Raw genomic sequence first — 17,012 nt, 5'->3', positions numbered from 1 at the left:
GAAGCTAAGAGCTAAGAGCATATCCCTTGGCGTTGATTTGTCTACGGCCGCGCCTGCCCAGCATCGTCCAGTGCGGTCCTTTCGCTCTCCCGCGCGTGGACAAGCTTTTAGGGCACAGTGTCGGGTTGGCTTACGAGATAGATCGTGTCGTTTTGCTGATAGGGAAGCGCGGGCGGCTGAGATAGGGCCTCGCCCAGCAGGTCGCCACACCCCGCCATAGAAGAGCACGAGACAAGCAAGCCTCGAGCTACCCCATTGCTCCCATGTGAGACAGGACTGGATTCGGGCGGGATCCTCCTCAGCTTTCCCCATCCTGCCTTTTTCACGTCTCGCCTCAGCAATCGTCCTTGCTGTCTGTCAGAATCCTGGTTGAGCCGATACCACCATCCCCCCAAGTTCCCAATTAGTGGCAACCTTGATACCCCGGATGGTCTAGGTCGAGATCGCCATACAAGAAGGGTCTTGGTCCTTATCACCTCTTGTCCTCTTCCTTTTGCAGCCATCATCCACCAGTCACTTGGCGATTCCGCCTTCTCAGCATCATGGCACCCATCGCCATCTCCCCAGAGCCAGAAAAGATGCTCCCGGCCTCTGCATTGACCACGGCATTTGACGACACCATCCGTTTTTTCCTGAATGGCACCAGGGTTGTGCTCGATGAAATAGACCCAGAAGTCACCTTGCTCGAGTATCTTCGAGGCATAGGCCTGACTGGCACAAAGCTGTAGGTTTGCATTCTTTACTGCTTGCTCGTTGATCCCAGGCTGATTCCTTATCACGACATAGTGGCTGTGCCGAGGGCGGTTGCGGTGCATGCACAGTCGTCATCAGCCAGTACAACCCAACAACAAAGCAGATCTACCATGCCAGCGTGAATGCGTGTCTTGCGCCGCTGGCCAGTCTGGATGGCAAGCATGTCATCACCGTGGAAGGTATCGGCAATGTCAACCGGCCACACCCAGCGCAGGAGCGTATTGCCAAGGGGAATGGCAGCCAGTGCGGCTTCTGCACTCCTGGTATAGTGATGAGCTTGTATGCCCTGCTGAGGAACAACGACACCCCCACCGAGGACGAGATCGAGGAGGCCTTTGATGGCAACCTCTGCCGGTGTACTGGCTACCGGCCCATCCTCGATGCTGCTCGGACGTTCAGTGCCGAAAGCGCCTGCGGCAAGAGCAAGACAAACGGTGGCTCTGGTTGCTGCATGGAGCAGAATGGCAATGGAGATGCGGCCAAGGGAGGCTGCTGCAAGAGCAAGAGTCTTGACGACGGACAGCCGATCAAGCGTTTCACGCCACCGGGCTTCATCGAGTACAAGCCAGACACGGAGCTCATATTTCCGCCAGCTTTAAAGAAGCACGAGCTGAAACCTCTAGCCTTTGGGAACAAGCGCAAGCGTTGGTATCGCCCAGTCACGCTCGAGCAGCTTCTTGAGATCAAGAGCGTCTATCCTGGTGCCAAGATCATTGGCGGCAGCACTGAGACGCAGATTGAGATCAAGTTCAAGGCGCTCCAGTACCCTATCTCTGTGTTTGTCGGGGACATTCCTGAGCTGCGGCAGTACCAGTTCCACGACGACCACCTGGAAATCGGGGGTAATGTTGTTCTCACCGATTTGGAGAACATCTGCCAGGAGGCCATCAAGCACTATGGCAAGACCAAAGGGCAAGTATTTGAGGCGATGCACAAGCAGCTCAAGTACTTTGCTGGGCGACAAATCAGGAATGTTGGCACGCCTGCTGGAAATCTGGCGACAGCATCTCCGATTTCTGACCTGAACCCAGTATTCATGGCAGCCAACTGTGTTTTGATCGCAAAGTCAGCCAAGGAGACCACAGAACTTCCCATGTCGTCCTTTTTCACCGGCTACCGAAAGACATCGCTTCCTAACGATGCCATTATTGCGGCTATCCGCATTCCCGTCAACCGCGAAAAGGGTGACTATTTTAGAGCATACAAGCAAGCAAAGCGGAAGGACGATGACATCGCTATCGTGACGGGGGCTTTCCACCTGAAGGTCGATGAGAAGGGCACGGTGGAACACTGCAATCTCGTCCTCGGCGGCATGGCTCCGTTCACTGTCGCGGCAAAGAGGACCAACGAGTACTTGCAGGGCAAGATGTTTGCCCACCCAGAGACGCTCGAGGGTGCCATGGGAGCTCTTGGCGAAGACTTCAACCTGAGCTTCAGTGTGCCCGGAGGCATGGCTTCATATCGTCGCGCCTTGGCTCTCAGTTTCTTCTACAGGTTCTACCAGGACTGTCTCGGCGAGCTGAATGCGGAGAGCCAGCACGGAGACAGCCAGGCTGTAGAGGAGCTCGAGAGAGCCCTTTCATCTGGCTGGAGGGACGACGAGGTTACTGCGGAATACGCCATGGAGACGCTAGGCAAGGCTGGCAATCACGTTGCTGCCATGAAGCAATGTACGGGCGAGGCGCAGTACACTGACGATATCCCGCCCATGAAGAACGAACTCCACGCATGTCTGGTCCTGTCCACAAGGGCCCACGCCAAAATCAAGTCCATCGACTACTCGGCAGCACTTGATATTCCCGGCGTAGTAGATGTCGTCGACAAGAACGACTTGCATAGTCCGGAAGACAACAAGTGGGGAGCACCCAACTTTGATGACTTGTTCTTTGCCGAGGACGAGGTCTTCCACTCTGGTATGCCTATTGCGATCGTGCTGGCTACCTCGCAGCAGAAGGCCGCTCAAGGTGTGCGTGCCGTCAAGATTGAGTACGAAGACCTTCCTGCCGTCTTCACGATGGAGGAGGCCATTGAACAGGAGAGCTTCCACAACTTCTTCAGGCATATCAAGAAGGGCGATGTCGATGAGGCTTTCAAGAACTGCGATTACACCTTTACGGGCATCGCGCGCATGGGTGGACAGGAGCACTTCTACCTCGAGACGAATGCTACTGTGGCCATCCCCAAGCCGGAGGACGGAGAAATGGAGATCTGGTCCAGCAGCCAGAACCCTACAGAGACGTGAGTACAATCTGCCCCGCCATATATAATACACGGATGCTGACGAGTGAGCACAGACAAGCATTTGCCTCCCGCATTCTGGGCGTCGCCTCGAACAAGGTCGTTGCGCGTGTAAAGCGTCTTGGCGGTGGTTTTGGTGGCAAGGAGACGAGATGTGTCGCGCTCAGCACAATTTGCGCCCTTGCAGCACAGAAGACGAAGCGGCCAGTCCGATGCATGCTGAACCGTGATGAAGACATGGTCATGTCAGGACAGCGGCACCCGTTCCTGGCCAAATGGAAAGTGGGTGTCAACAAGGATGGAAAGCTCCAGGCGCTCGATGTGGACATCTTCAACAACGCCGGCTGGTCATTCGACCTCAGTGCCGCCGTGTGCGAACGCGCCATGACGCACGTCGACAACTGCTACTATATCCCCAATGTCCACGTCCGCGGTCGACTTTGCAAGACCAACACCATGTCCAACACGGCATTCCGCGGCTTCGGCGGCCCGCAGGGCATGTTCATCACCGAGTCATATATGGCCGAGGTCGCGGACAGACTGGGCCTGCCCGTCGAAGAGCTCCAGCAAATCAATATGTACACCGACGACCAGACGACACACTTCAACCAGAAGATCGAGGACTGGCATGTGCCGCTCATGTACAAGCAGGTAATGGAGGAGTCAGACTATGCAAACCGGCGCAAGGCCGTCACCGAGTTCAACGATACGCACAAGTGGCGCAAGCGCGGACTTGCCCTCATCCCGACCAAGTTTGGCATCTCCTTCACGGCGCTGTGGTTCAACCAGGCCGGCGCGCTCGTGCACATCTACCACGACGGCTCTGTCCTCGTCGCCCACGGCGGCACTGAGATGGGCCAGGGGTTGCACACCAAGATGATCACCCTCGCTGCCCAGGCGCTCAAGGTGCCCCTGGAAAACGTCTACATCTCCGACACGTCCACGAACACGGTCGCCAATAGTTCTCCCACCGCCGCCTCCGCATCCTCCGACCTCAACGGATACGCAGTCTGGAATGCCTGCGAGCAGCTCAACGCGCGCCTGGCGCCCTACCGAGAGAAACTCGGTCCCGACGCGACGATGAAGGAGCTCGCCCACGCGGCGTACTTTGACCGTGTCAACCTCAGTGCCAACGGATTTTATAAGACCCCCGAGATCGGTTATACCTGGGGCGAGAATAAGGGCAAGATGTTCTTCTACTTCACGCAGGGCGTCACTGCTGCCGAGGTCGAGATCGACTGCCTGACGGGCACCTGGACCTGCCTTCGGGCCGACATCAAGATGGACGTCGGGCGGTCCATCAACCCATCCATCGACTACGGACAGATCGAGGGCGCGTTCCTGCAAGGCCTCGGCCTGTTCACGATGGAGGAGTCACTCTGGCTTCGAAACGGTCCGGCTGCGGGTAGCTTGTTCACCAAGGGTCCCGGAGCATACAAGATCCCCGGCTTCCGCGACGTGCCGCAGGTGTTCAACGTCAGCCTGCTCAAGGGCGTCACGTGGGAGAACCTGCGAACGATCCAGCGCAGTCGTGGCGTCGGCGAGCCGCCGCTGTTCATGGGCAGCGCGGTGTTCTTCGCGATCCGCGATGCGCTCAAGGGCGCGCGTGCGCAGTACGGGGTCAAGGCGCTGCTGGCTGAGCACGGAGGTGGTCTGTCAGGAGGAGGAGCCGGCGAGACAGCAACGAATGGCGAGGACAAGGCTGATGGGCTCTTGAGGTTGGAGAGTCCAGCGACCCCAGAGAGGATCAGACTGTCTTGTGTCGACCCGATCATGGAGAAAGCCCGCGTTGTGCCAAAGGATGGCGAGAAGAATTTTTTCATTGCCATTTGAAAGGTCTGGTGTTTTGGGATTCGCGGGTCCGCTGGAGAACATATATTTACCTGGTAACCGGTCAACTTGTAGTTTGTTTTATTGTAAAAATTGATATTCATCATGAAGGAAGCTTGACACGGAAAGTTTGGCTCAATTGTGCCTCAATCATCTTGGAAGCGGCTCTAAACGCAAAGAAACGAGAATTATACGCCGGTTGCGAGAGTCTCATGCCGATATCAAAACACTCTGAATACAACCCCTCTCTGGAACATAACGATCAAAGTTGTCGTGGCTACGTCATCATCAATGCGAGTTGCCAGTGGGGAATTATTCTTCCCCCCTCCTTGTGGGGACCATTCTCCAACTTCTCCGCACCACGAAGGCCCGCTTAGCAAGCAAGCATCGACTTGGTAATTCCATACATCTCGACTTGAAACCACCGTATGACAACATCATCACGCAAGCCCGAATTACAAGAAACAGTCTTCAAGTCTCCTCCTCTCTCCCGGCAAAGTGGCTTGGGTGCCATCCAGTCTTCCAGTGTCTATCAATAAAAACATAACGAAAATCAAAAAGAAAAACGTAAAGCAGCAATGGCCACTACCACGAACTCACCATCACCGACGATAGCCATCATCGGCGCAAGCGGCAAGCTCGGCGGCGCGACCCTGCACGCCCTGCTCGAGCACGCCCTGCACCCGCCCGCAAACATCATCGCCCTGACCTCGTCCAAGCCCGGGTCCGAGACGTGGGACAAGCTCGCCTCCACCTCCTCCTCATCATCGGGAAGTCCCAGCATCCAAGTCCGCCACGCCACCTTTGACGACCCGCAGAGCCTCACCGCGGCCCTCGACGGCGTGGACGTCTTCTTCCTCGTCTCGACGCCGCGGATATCCATGGACTTCAACGATGCCCCGCCCGGTACTGGCCGGGAGGCGCATCACTTCGCCGCCATCGATGCCGCCGTGGCCGCGGGGGTCAAGGTCCTCGTCTACTCCAGCTTGGCCTTTGGGTTCCGCAGCTTCGCCGCTCGGCGCAGCCACAATGTCAAGGATGGTGCCTCCGAGGGAGAGTCCAAGGCCGGCGTCATGCGGGCGCATCTGCGGACTGAGGCCTATCTCGCGGAGCTGGCTGCACAGGGGAAGCTGCAGAGCACCGTGATCCGGGAGGGCCTGTACAACGAGTCCTGGCCTCTGTACCTGGGTTACTTCGACACCAAGGCGTACCTGGAGGACAAGGCCGGAGAGGAGAAGGGGCGCGAAGAGGTGGTCAAACTAGCCGGCGACGGCAAGATCAGCTGGACAGCCATCAAGGACCTGGGTGTTGGAAGCGCCGTGGTGCTCTCGTCGCTTGCAGCATTCCTCAAATCAGGAAACCAAGGGATCAGCGATAACAGAAGCAATGAATTCCTTGGCAGAAAATTCTACCTCTCTAACCCGCCTTCAACAGCTCTGACGCTTGCTGAGGTGGCGAACCTAATTACCGAGACTGCCACCACCGCCAAAGCCACCGCACGGAAAATCAAGGTCCAGATCGTGCCCCTGCGCGAGCACATTGCGACGTATACGTCCCGCTCAGGACCGGAAAGCAAACCAGCTGTCGAGTGGTGGGCGAGGACTTATCCGGCTCTTGAGGATGGTGAGTGTCATGTCGACGACTCCACGCTGGCTGAGTTGCTCGGCCGAGTCGGAGTCAAGGCTACACCCATGGAGGAAACTGTGCGGGAAATGATCATCGGTAGAAGCCCATGAGTGTTTTGCTTCATCAAGCAAAAAGATGTCAAATGTCTGGGCTGGTAGCATGCTGTGGCGGAAGCACATAGCAAAGCTCTCAATGTCCGACACGTTACTCACGCGGGCTATCTTCTTACGGTTCAAGTCAGCCGTCCCATTGCAGCCGTGTACTTCTTTCCTGCAAGTCCTTCTCCATGATGCCGCCATCTTGATAGTAGTGTGCAAGTGTCATGGCGTAGCCGAACCATTTCTTGCTCAGCTCGTCCTCGCCATTTCCATAAAGATCAACCCCGTGGTTGAACGCTGTTGCGATGAACCACTCCACTTCAGTATCCGGAAATGCGTTGTCGGACTACAAGCGCACCATGTCAGTCTTCCAAGAGCATACGATAGCAATCGGCACACTCACCTCGGCTGCTTCCTTCACAAATCTGACCACTTCCTCAATGATACGCAAAGGGTAGTCCGGGTTGCAAGGCAGCATTGCTTGCAAGAGGCACCGCATGTACTTCGCTACTCTGTCAACATTGAATCTCTCCAAGGCCCAGATTTCATTCGCAAGCTTTCGAAGCGTGGCATAGAGGGCTGTGAGGGTTTGTGTCAGCACACTCCACGTACAAGTACGAGGTGAACGTACTCTGGCTTGGGACGTTGGCGGCTCTCAAAAGGCAGTCTGCCATGGCTTGATACGCTGCTGCCTCTTCAAGCAATTTTGCTCGCAAGATAATGCTATCCAGGTCATCATACGACTTGAGGCAAATGGCGCCTTCGAAATCGAAGACTAAGAGAGTAGAAAGCTTAAGCTCGAGATCATCGATGAGGACGTCATCAAGCTTTCCCTTCTCGCATTCGAGCATCTCATCGAACGCCTTGACTTTTTTGCGCATTATGAGGTAGTGCTGCAGTTGCTTTTCGATATTGTCTTCAGCGCGGGCGATGGCGAGAAGGGCCGTGGCGACCATAAAGTGACAGAAAAGGTTCCGGAGGAGGATATCGCAAGCCGGTTGTGCTGGTAAATCTGGCGGGTAGTATTGCATGACGGATATGCACACCTCAAAAAGTCGGACGACAAGGCTTATGTCCCACGTAGCAGTGTGCTTCAGACCAAGGTTGTATGCGTTCTTGCAGAACCAATCAAGCTCAGCAATTGTAAAGAGCTTGTCACCTTGCTCGTCTCGTGGGTCGTCTTTGAGAAGGTGCACGGCTATCATCACAGTTAGCGAACGGAAATGTAACAGATGGCACCCTGTTTTGGAAGGAGAAACTTGCTGGCCTCGAATGTGTCGCATATGTCGGCTTGTAGAGTCTGAGGCTGTACCCGCTGCTCAACACTGTCATTCAAAAGTCCCAACTGCAGTCGAATAATGCTGCGGAGCAGGGCTGGAGTATGGACAGAACCCTGCGCGCACTGATCATATTTGCGGGCAATATGCTGCAGAGCACTCAGCACGCAGGACTTCTCGTTGACCTTTTGTGCTTCTAGACAACAAGCGTAGAGATACCGCATATTGGCAGTGGTCTGCTGCGCGATAGAGTCAAGACACTCCTGTGCAAGCAATGCATTCTCACTTTGTATCCCAATCTTGAAACCGAGGAAGAGCGAGCTGGGCTCGTTTCGAGCCGACTCGCTCATGTTACGAAACGTTTGGATCGCAGTCTCTAGGTCGTTATTTTCTGCCGCGCAGATAAGAAGTTTTCTGCACACAAATCAGCCGTCGCCCTTAATGTTCGGGACATCGAATTCAGACCTCGATATCTTGGCTGCATTCACGGGGCCGCATTGCTCGAGCATTGGATGCAACGCAACGCGGCACCATGAGACTGCCAGAGCATATTCGCCAGAGGAGTAGTTGGCATCGATCTTCTTCCACAGCAACTGGATCTGACGTCAGCTATTTAGCCGTGGGCGTTTGGTATTCACAAACGTACTGTTTGTATGGCATTGGTCGCTGTAGCCGAGAAAGGCGTCTGAGCCACGTCTTTTATTTGATCAAGAAGAACAGTCATTCCTTGGGACGTGATTTCAGTCTCTCGGTGGCTGGTTGCCATGTGAGTTCGAAGCACCACAAGACGCTCGATCCAGTCCGCACGGGTAGTGGGTAGCACTTTCATCCGCAAGAATTGATCGACAAGGTCCATTGACGTGCTTGGACTCTTGTCCTCCAGCTTGCGTATATGATGAACGATGACCTTGAATGTTATGTCAGACATCTCGGTGGTTTCTATCATCCTGCGCATCACACTTGCATACGACGAGGAGTCAAAACTCTCCCCAGGCGTCGCAACGAGAATTTCTAACCGCAAGAGGAGGACCATCATGGTGTTGCCAATTTCTCCTTCTAAGGACTGAATAAGATTCTCGGCTTGCTCCATGTTGTCGGAAGCTTCTGTGTGGAGGTGCGCTTGGATGAGTGATCTCGTGATGGCCAGCCTGAGCTCTGCCCCCTCTTTGGAGAGCTGATCGATTTCAGGGGTATTGATCCAGATATACGCTCTTTGCAGCCACTTGGTGGCGGTGGACCATTCATTCCGGGCGGAGAGGTTCTGTCCGATGGCAAATATGGTGTCGGCGAATCTTTCAATGTGCTCGGTCGTCATGTCGCCCTTTATTTCATCGAGCTTCGTGTGGAAGTGCTCGACAAGCTCTAAACGATTGTCTTTCCAGGCCTTTATTGGGGTGAGCGAGGACGACTCCTGAGATCAATGGGCATCGCGCAGAACTTACGATGGTAGTCTGCAGCATCCAACACTCCGTCTCTGGTGCTCGGTAGCCTGGACCTTCTCCTTCTGGCAATGCATCTTCTAGCTTGCTCAACATAGTTTTGTACTCAACCGCCTTGCGCAGTACGTCGGAAGCGAGGGAGATTTCGCCCTCATCTAAGGACCAGTGTTACTCATTTAGTCCTGAAAGTGCCTGGCAGCGTATATGCATGTGGGCGAAGATTGCAGGGTTCAGCTACCTATGCAAGCTCGTCCTGTCTTGATCGCCAGCCTGTGCAGGCGAATCAGGTTGTTGGCAGTGCTGTGGTGCTCGGCACTGCTCTGCGCGAGTGCCAGAATCATGAACGAATATAGGCGAACGAGGGTCAGCAGCCTCGAGGGCGTACTGGCCGAGGTGGCGGCATCACTGTGTTGGCTCTGTCGGCGGAGGCGCGCGCACAAGTTCCACAGATCCGTGCCTGCTGTGTCGAGCTCTTGATACTGTGGAGAGGCCAGGTTCTTGAGCGACGAGGATGCGACCGTGTGGATGTGGCTCTCTAATTTGTCCTCGAGGACCTTCCTGGAAGGAGCATCGGTCGTGTGCGGGAACTCTCTGCGCAGGTCGTGGCAGAATGCTGTGATGAGTCGGGATTGTCAGCGGCGCAATGAACATGGGAATGATCGGATACGAGGGCTGGGTACATGTGATCGACTTGACCAGGCTCTCCGCTGAAGCTGAACGGCGATCTGGTGCTGAAGGCATCACATTGGACCTGGCTCTCGTGCATCACAAGTGTGTCGTACTGTTTGGGGAGCTGGCTGTTCCTGTCGCGCTCTTCGGATCAGCACAGATGTCGTCGCCCCCGAGACAAGATATCGTGGCGAGAACTGTACGTGGTGTGTATGCGCAGAGTTGGTGGTCCTGGGTTGGGCGTCCAGCTTGCCAAACATCAATGCCAGATGTTGTTGTCGTGCAAGACAGGGAAGGTGCGAAGGACGTGGTTGCTCCGTTTCCCGACACCATCGACAGTGCGCGCTCAAATGCAAATGCACCGACTACCAGGCGACGCCTCAACACATCAACAAGGGCAGGGAAATGTCGGTTAGATCACTCAGGGGGACAAAAAAGGACAGCACAGATCAGGGCATCGCGGGGTCTTCTATTCTGAAATGTGGTTTTATTCTCCCTCCCATCATGGCTTTCGTGAAACAGGTAATATGCTTTTATGATCTGTCGCTATCCATGACACGACGCCCTGAGGCAAGTAACAAATGATGTATTGGGCCCATCAATATGTAGTCGAGCGGCCAGAATGAATTATGTACTTTTAATGCGCTGGATCGTGGGGAAGAAAGTTGCCGACAATCAGACTGGGTCTGTTCCATATCGCAGTCAGTAACACGCTTTCCGGCTGCCTCGAGTCAAGGACCAAAGGAACTCACATCTTGTGCTCATCTCTGCGAATCATAAAGGAGAAACAGCAATTGACAATCGGATCTTTCGAGTCATCGTCTGGGCTCTTGAGCGCGCAAGCCGTGAGCAAAGTATCGTGCGCAGGATCGAAGGCGATTGTCCCAAACTCCTCCCAGTAACGAACCAGGGAGTCTTCAGTCAGGATCTCGTGCAGCGAGAGCTTGGCCTGCATTGTGAGGAGTCAGTGCAGAACGGGATACGCGTAAGCATCGTAAGTGAGATTGGTGCAACTCACGTCTCGAAGACTCTCTGTCGGAACATGTATCAGCTCCGCCATCTCCCTGTTTCCTCGCACAATCTCGCCCGTCCTGCGCCAGCAGCACGCGGGGACCGCCATGGCAGCGAACACGCGGTCGTATTCCATCAGCGTCTTTTCGAACCACATTTCGACATAGATCAACTCCATGTCCGTGAGGCCCTGGGCCTTTTCACGGAACTTGGGCCGGAAGCGATCTAGCTGGCGCAGAATCTTTTGTTTCGAGCTCGGAGCTATATGGCCATCCATATACTTGCCCAATCGTGCGTATCCCTTGATGTAGCTGAAGGGCTTCAACATGCCCGCATCGTACTTTGCTTTCAGGACGCGCTGCATGCGCTCCTCCGGAGTGTCATTGCCAGAAGGATCAGCGGCCTGCAAGTAGAACTCTCTCGTCTTGTCTGGTGGCAACGTGCTTCCCGGGCGCGAGATGGTGGCTCCGTGCTCGGCATTTGGAGGCCCCATGGCGCCGGATTGCATGGTGCTTGGCGGCAGGAGGCCGTTCCCCATACCTCCGGTCAGGAAACTGGCTATGTCTGCTTGGCCAGATTGATTTGGGCGGTAGAGGCCACCGTGTTCGTCAAGCATGGCGTTGTCGTCCAGCAAGCTAGTGTTTAGAAAGTCATTGAGCAGATTGAACTCGCTATGCACCTCTGGGGTGAGCAAGTACTGCGTGTTGTAGTTGTGCATGTCGTGAAATTGACCCCGTCCACTGAGCCAGGTGTCTGAGAATCCGGCGACTGCAAATTCGTGCGAAAGAGAAAGTCAACATGAGCTCTGAGCGGGACCCCACGCGTCGCAAAATCACGTTGGACAAGAACCTACACTGATCGAGGTTTCGGCTGGATGTAGTGGCTGGTAACGCGGAAACGGGCGACTGTGCTACAAGCGTGAGAGGATTTGCAGACTGTCCGATAGAGCCCGACCCAAAGGTTTCCTTCTGTGCAGCGCCACTAGAGTCGAACGTTGGTGGTGCCATGGAGCGGGACGCCTGGTCGACTGTGTTCTGAGCCATATCTGGTTGTTTGTCTGATTCCTCGTGTCCAGCTGACGAAGTGGAGCGAACGGGCTTCGGCTTCTTCGTGTCGGGATCACGCGGCTCATCGTGACAAAGATGGCCGATGTTGCGCTTGATGCATCTCGTGCAAGGTCTCTCCTGTTCATAAGCCGTTGGTCAGAGTGTTCGCACAAGGAAGAGAAATGCGAATGCTGGAGGCGCAGGAACACTCAAGAACAACAAATCTTACATACTAGATCGCACGTCATATGCTGCATGCCACCATGCACATGTTGTCAGTAACCTGGACATTGAGACCGGATCCAGCACGAGCGCCATGTCTTGCAGAACAATGCTAATACAGGGAGCAAGAGGCGTGACAAGGTCAAGGCCCTACAAAGGTGCATATACGCGGCGCTGTGAAACCAATGGATCCTCGGGGGAGGGCGTCGGGCAGGCCGTGTGCTTACCGAACGGCGACAGTAAACACAAGCTGCAAGAAGAGTCGAGACTGTCAGCCAGGGAAACGATAGATTTCACAGCATAGAACACGGGATCAAGCCCACGGGCCGCCACACACAACCAGCAGGACACACCATAAGCTGGCTGTCGCGGAGCCTTCCCAAAGGTGAATCACCACGACCAAACTGGACCCAAGATCACGGCTTCACCTACCGTGGTTCACCTTGCGCCTCTTCCGAGGGCTTTTGTGCACAGAGCTGTCCCGCGAAGCTGGCGCTGCGCCATTATTTGATGAGTTGTCCTTGGCCGAGGACGGCTTCGCGTCGCTACCAGCCCTCTTGTCCTTGACCTTGGTATCCATTGGGTCACTCTTCCACCTCTCTGAGGACCACGTGTGCAGCCAGCTTGGCAAGGTAGAGGTGCCGGACTATACGCAGGATGTGGCTACGACCTCGGTACAACAGTGTCGACCTGGGCGCAGTGAAGGCGGCTTGCGGGAGGGTGCAGGAGACTGCCGTAAATGACGTTCGCGAGCGACTTGGTAATCTGCAGCACGAGGCCTGGCGGTCAATATAGAGCTGGCGAGCCGAGACAACGGCCAATTGACGCAGAGAATCGAGTGCCCATGCGACACTTTCGAGGTTTGCGCCTAAGCCGGACGAGAGGCAGACCCGGCGACTTGACAGACCGGGGTAATAGCGATTGTCGGAAGCGGAAGAAGCCGCCCGGAACCGGCGCAAAGACGAGCGCTTCTGAGCTGGAAGATCGAGGGAGGCGGCGGGAGGGGCGAAGAGGGCGGCGCAACACGTAGGCGAGCGAGCAGAAGCGGTTCTTGCGACGAGGCTGCCGAGACGCTGCTTAGCCGGGCCGGTTACGAGCGGAAGAGCAGCCAAGCAGCAAGGTTTGTCGGAGAAGCGGCGGCGGGAGGGCTGAGTCTTGGTCCTTCCAGGTTCCCAGGCTGGCTGCATGCATGCCATACCCAGCAGGGGGCCTCCTTAGCACAGTTAGTCTGGCATGGCGGCTGGCGGGTGTCCAGAGTTTGCGGGGCAGAACGACCTCCACAGCACCCCTGACAATGACTGAACTGGCAGAAACTCCTCACTCCTTGCCCCGCCTTCTCCGAGTCGTTCCCTTGGCCTCTCGCTGCCAGAGAGCGTTGTCTAGATCAGAATATCGATCTGCGTCCTCGAAAGCCATCCTTGCTCGACTGGCCTTGCAGGAGTTTCTGTGTGGGAGCCTTTATCGGCTTCTGTCGATGTTGAGAGCAAAACCCGCGAGTCATCAGCCCTGCTTGGCTTGATTCGATGACAGCGTCGGTGGGAACAGGGGTCTTGCAAGACGCAAGCATCTTCACGAGGAAACGCTACTATGGTATAAGCACAGAGCTCTCCAGGAGCCTACGACGACAATCGTTGGCAGGGTCCAAGCCAACCGCCTCAGATGGGCATGTTGGTGCTGGTTTGATGCGAGCCTGGCACTATCAGGCCGTGTATGCACGTCTTGCCGTCTATCCACCTTGATGTGGCATCAAGTGTCGAAATGACGACTTGCTGCAGATGCTCAGTGCATGATCCACAGAGCCTGCAATATGTGATCGTTCTATTGCATGATGTTCATCCGAACCGTTAGAAACTAGTTGCTCGTAGCACAGCATTCGCTACTGTCGCGACGGTTATCTCAGATCGCTCTTCTCCCGTGGCATACCCCCTGATTCTGGCCAAGTGTAAGACTTCCCTGCACAACTCACCAAGCACAAAACTGCTGTTCGCCGCAATTCTCACTATGACCCGCATATACCTCCCTCAAGCACAGGCACCCAACCTCGTCTTCTACCCAGCACCCAAGCCCAACGGACATGGCATCCTTATCATTCCCGGCGGTGGCTATGCCACCGTCGTCCTGGACGGGGAAGGGTCCGACGCGGTCCAGTTCTTCAACGATCGCGGCTGGCACGCCTGGGTGCTCGAGTATAGCACCACGCTCAACGCCCCAGCACCGCTGTACCCCAAGCCAATCATCGAAGCCCTCGAGGCCGTCACCCAGATTCGCGCGCAAGGCGTGCTCACAACCGGGAAACTCGGCGTGGTAGGCTTCTCCGCGGGTGCTCACCTGGCCTCGCTGCTCAGCACAAACAATTACAACCTGGACCCCAGTACTAGTAATGGCACTCTCCAGAGAAACCGGCACGTCGACTTCGGCATCCTGGCCTACGGTGTGATTTCCATGGAGACTCCCGCCGCACATCTACCCTCCAGGGATCGGCTTCTGGGACCTGATCCCTCGCCTGAGCTCGCGAGGTCCGTCTCGCCGCAGTATCTCGTCAACGGACGCACGCCGCCCGTGTTCCTGTTCCACACGGCCAACGACCCCGTAGTCAAGGCCCAGAACGCGCTCGTCTTTGCCAGCGCCATGGCGGACGCGGGCAGGCCGTTCGAGTTGCTTGTCCTGCCGGACGGGCCGCACGGGGTGCATCTCGGCGTTGATGGGCCGAAGGTGGCATGGCAGGATATACTTAATCGCTGGCTGGGACAGCACATATTGTCGTAGACATCTGGATGATGAGGTGTCAGATGCGCGATGTCCTATGCATGATGATGCCGAGTACCTAATCGCACACAGATAGAGTCTCGTAGGCAATTTAATAGGTGTCCGCGCGGTGCTATCAAGTTTCAGCGCATACTCGTGCAGTAATGCTGGGTTATCTGATCTGTCGTTGCTATGAGAATCTCCTTGCCATATTCACAACTTGTTTCTTCTGAAAGTCCTTGCTGTTCTTCCTCAACCGCAACATCTTCTCGTTCAGGCAACAATTCCGACGACCGTATCTCGAAAGTCTTGCCTCAAATCTTCTCGGGGTATTTACCTTGCAACTACCCCGCCAACCAGGTCCTGTACATGAATGGGATTGTGAGGTGAAGGCTGTCATCACGCATAATACCCTTGTAGTCCCAACCTGGATGGGAAATGACTCAGTGTGCTGCTTTGTGATCCCTGACCTTCGCTTGAGCGGACCTGCACGGGCACGGTCTACTCAGTTCTGGGGCGGCCAGCCAGACCTTGCAGTATGTTGCCGAGTGTTACAATCCCTCTGGCAATTGCGTAGCCTGTGAAAAAACGGTAGAGCTTGAGCTCTTCCACCTCCTTCTCCAGCTCGGCATTACGATCCTTCTCGTACTCCAGCGCTCGCTCGAGCCACTCGGTCTCGTCCTGCTGCGCTTCCACGTCCCGCAGATACTTCGCGCAGTTCTGCAGCAGGGTCTCCGTCGTGGTGTGGCATTTCTCACAGCGGCTATCAGCGCTGTTCTCTGCTGCCTCTGCGGCCGCGGCGTCCTGCTCTGCGCGCGAAGGAGGCGGTGCTGGGAGGAAAGAGGACACAGAGCCGGTGATGTGGTCCTCTTCAAGGATCTCAGAGGGGGCAGTCGACTTCGAGTCGTCGTCGTCTGTCTCAGCTCCCTCAGCCGCGATGGTTCCGGCATGCTCGGTTGACATGCTCTCAGAAGGGTGCTCGACAATGCCGGCGCTGGCGTCGTCAAAGGGTTCCTAGCCCTGATCCTCTCCAGCAGCCTTGGTAGCAGTCTCTTCTCCCTGATCCTGTCTAACAGACTTGGTAGCAGTGTCCTCTCCCTGAGCGTTCTCCTCTCCCTGGTCCTTATAAGCAGACTTGGTAACAAGCTCCTCTCCCAGGGCATTCTCCGCTTCTTGAGTATTCTCCTGAGTTGCGGCGGCAGACGCGCTCTCGATTGCGTGGTTCTCGGCAGTGTCGAGGCATTCTCCGACGTGCTGAGTGCCATCATTCGAAGCAAGAGTCTGGGTCGATGCCTCGACTGGTGCAGTCTGCAGGGCTTCATCAAGGGCGGCTTGGAGCTCCTGCTTCTCTTCCCAGATGGTACGATATCTGTATTGCAGGTCGGCGTTCTCCAGACGCCAATATTCCACCTCATTGCACTGGGGATACTCTGCTGCTCGGAGATTGAGCCGCTCGTTCTCGAGCTGGAGCCGGTCAATCTCGCGCTGGACCTCTGCGAGATCCTCGGGGTTCAGTCCTGGATGGACCGCCTCGCATGTGCGGGCCTCGAGGTCCCGGCTGACTTCAGCCTCCTTCATCAGTACCCAGTGCAGCTCTCTGGCCTCGCGGCGAGCCGTCCTGGTCCGGACACGTTCATCGGCCCGATCCTTCTGGACTTGCTCAAACGCGAGTCGAGGGACCACGTCGTTGGTCACCTGGCGTGCCAGCTCATTGCGTTCGGCGCGCAACTTGTTTCTCTCAATAGCGAGGCGGTTGTACTTCTTGCGCTGGCGAACGAACATGGCGAGAGGGATGACTTTCTCTTTGCGTTCAATGGAGACCTGGGCTTGGGACATGGTGGTGTCGCCGACCGCTGCGGTGCGGCCTAGAGCCGGAAGTTGAGACATGCTGAGGTCTCGCTGAAAATTCTTGGTTTGTGCGTCGGCGACGATTATGCCTGAGGCGGATTAGAATCACAATCGACGAGATACGATGGTGGGCCTTACGTTTCAGTGTCAAGCTGTCGAGCCTCTCGGCCAAAGGGAAAAGTGTCGTTGTTGGCTGGCTGACCTGCTCGA

The 17,012-nt window shown here is 55.8% G+C and overlaps 6 protein-coding genes across 6 annotated transcripts; 3 read left to right on the top strand and 3 right to left on the bottom strand.

The window, feature by feature from the left end:
- Positions 1-262: 262 nt before the first annotated feature.
- B0I36DRAFT_334074 (xanthine dehydrogenase) lies at positions 263-5,051 on the top strand. The gene is made up of 3 exons (XM_046155299.1): positions 263-724; positions 787-2,991; positions 3,048-5,051. The coding sequence occupies exons 1-3, from the start codon at positions 543-545 to the stop codon at positions 4,822-4,824; spliced, it is 4,164 nt and encodes a 1,387-aa protein (XP_046007434.1). The 5' UTR covers positions 263-542; the 3' UTR covers positions 4,825-5,051.
- A 164-nt stretch (positions 5,052-5,215) lies between these two features.
- Positions 5,216-6,795, top strand: B0I36DRAFT_30358 (uncharacterized protein). The gene has a single exon (XM_046152043.1). The coding sequence runs from the start codon at positions 5,400-5,402 to the stop codon at positions 6,555-6,557; it is 1,158 nt and encodes a 385-aa protein (XP_046007433.1). The 5' UTR covers positions 5,216-5,399; the 3' UTR covers positions 6,558-6,795.
- On the bottom strand, positions 6,685-10,027 carry B0I36DRAFT_377178 (meiosis protein SPO22/ZIP4 like-domain-containing protein; the record flags this gene model as incomplete). The annotated part of the gene is made up of 9 exons (XM_046160529.1): positions 6,685-6,891; positions 6,949-7,124; positions 7,177-7,743; positions 7,872-8,236; positions 8,288-8,421; positions 8,469-9,206; positions 9,265-9,416; positions 9,500-9,874; positions 9,958-10,027. The coding sequence occupies 9 exons, from the start codon at positions 10,025-10,027 to the stop codon at positions 6,685-6,687; spliced, it is 2,784 nt and encodes a 927-aa protein (XP_046007432.1).
- A 352-nt stretch (positions 10,028-10,379) lies between these two features.
- B0I36DRAFT_334071 (uncharacterized protein) lies at positions 10,380-12,664 on the bottom strand. Its single transcript, XM_046155298.1, has 5 exons — positions 12,221-12,664; positions 11,795-12,125; positions 10,949-11,709; positions 10,683-10,879; positions 10,380-10,616 (listed from the first exon to the last, which is right to left on the bottom strand). The coding sequence occupies exons 1-5, from the start codon at positions 12,242-12,244 to the stop codon at positions 10,568-10,570; spliced, it is 1,362 nt and encodes a 453-aa protein (XP_046007431.1). The 5' UTR covers positions 12,245-12,664; the 3' UTR covers positions 10,380-10,567.
- Positions 12,665-14,098: 1,434 nt separating this feature from the next.
- On the top strand, positions 14,099-15,087 carry B0I36DRAFT_334068 (Alpha/Beta hydrolase protein). Its single transcript, XM_046155297.1, has one exon. The coding sequence runs from the start codon at positions 14,211-14,213 to the stop codon at positions 14,973-14,975; it is 765 nt and encodes a 254-aa protein (XP_046007430.1). The 5' UTR covers positions 14,099-14,210; the 3' UTR covers positions 14,976-15,087.
- Positions 15,088-15,102: 15 nt separating this feature from the next.
- On the bottom strand, positions 15,103-16,841 carry B0I36DRAFT_435098 (uncharacterized protein; the record flags this gene model as incomplete). The annotated part of the gene is made up of 2 exons (XM_046162747.1): positions 15,103-15,948; positions 16,033-16,841. The coding sequence occupies 2 exons, from the start codon at positions 16,839-16,841 to the stop codon at positions 15,456-15,458; spliced, it is 1,302 nt and encodes a 433-aa protein (XP_046007429.1). The 3' UTR covers positions 15,103-15,455.
- Between the last annotated feature and the right edge of the window lie 171 nt (positions 16,842-17,012).

Source organism: Microdochium trichocladiopsis (genome assembly GCF_020744255.1).
Source record: "Microdochium trichocladiopsis strain MPI-CAGE-CH-0230 chromosome Unknown B0I36scaffold_10, whole genome shotgun sequence".
In the NCBI taxonomy this organism is placed as follows: domain Eukaryota; kingdom Fungi; phylum Ascomycota; class Sordariomycetes; order Xylariales; family Microdochiaceae; genus Microdochium; species Microdochium trichocladiopsis.
The sequence above is the reverse complement of the archived record's forward strand: the minus strand, read 5'-3'. Positions and strand labels throughout refer to the sequence as shown.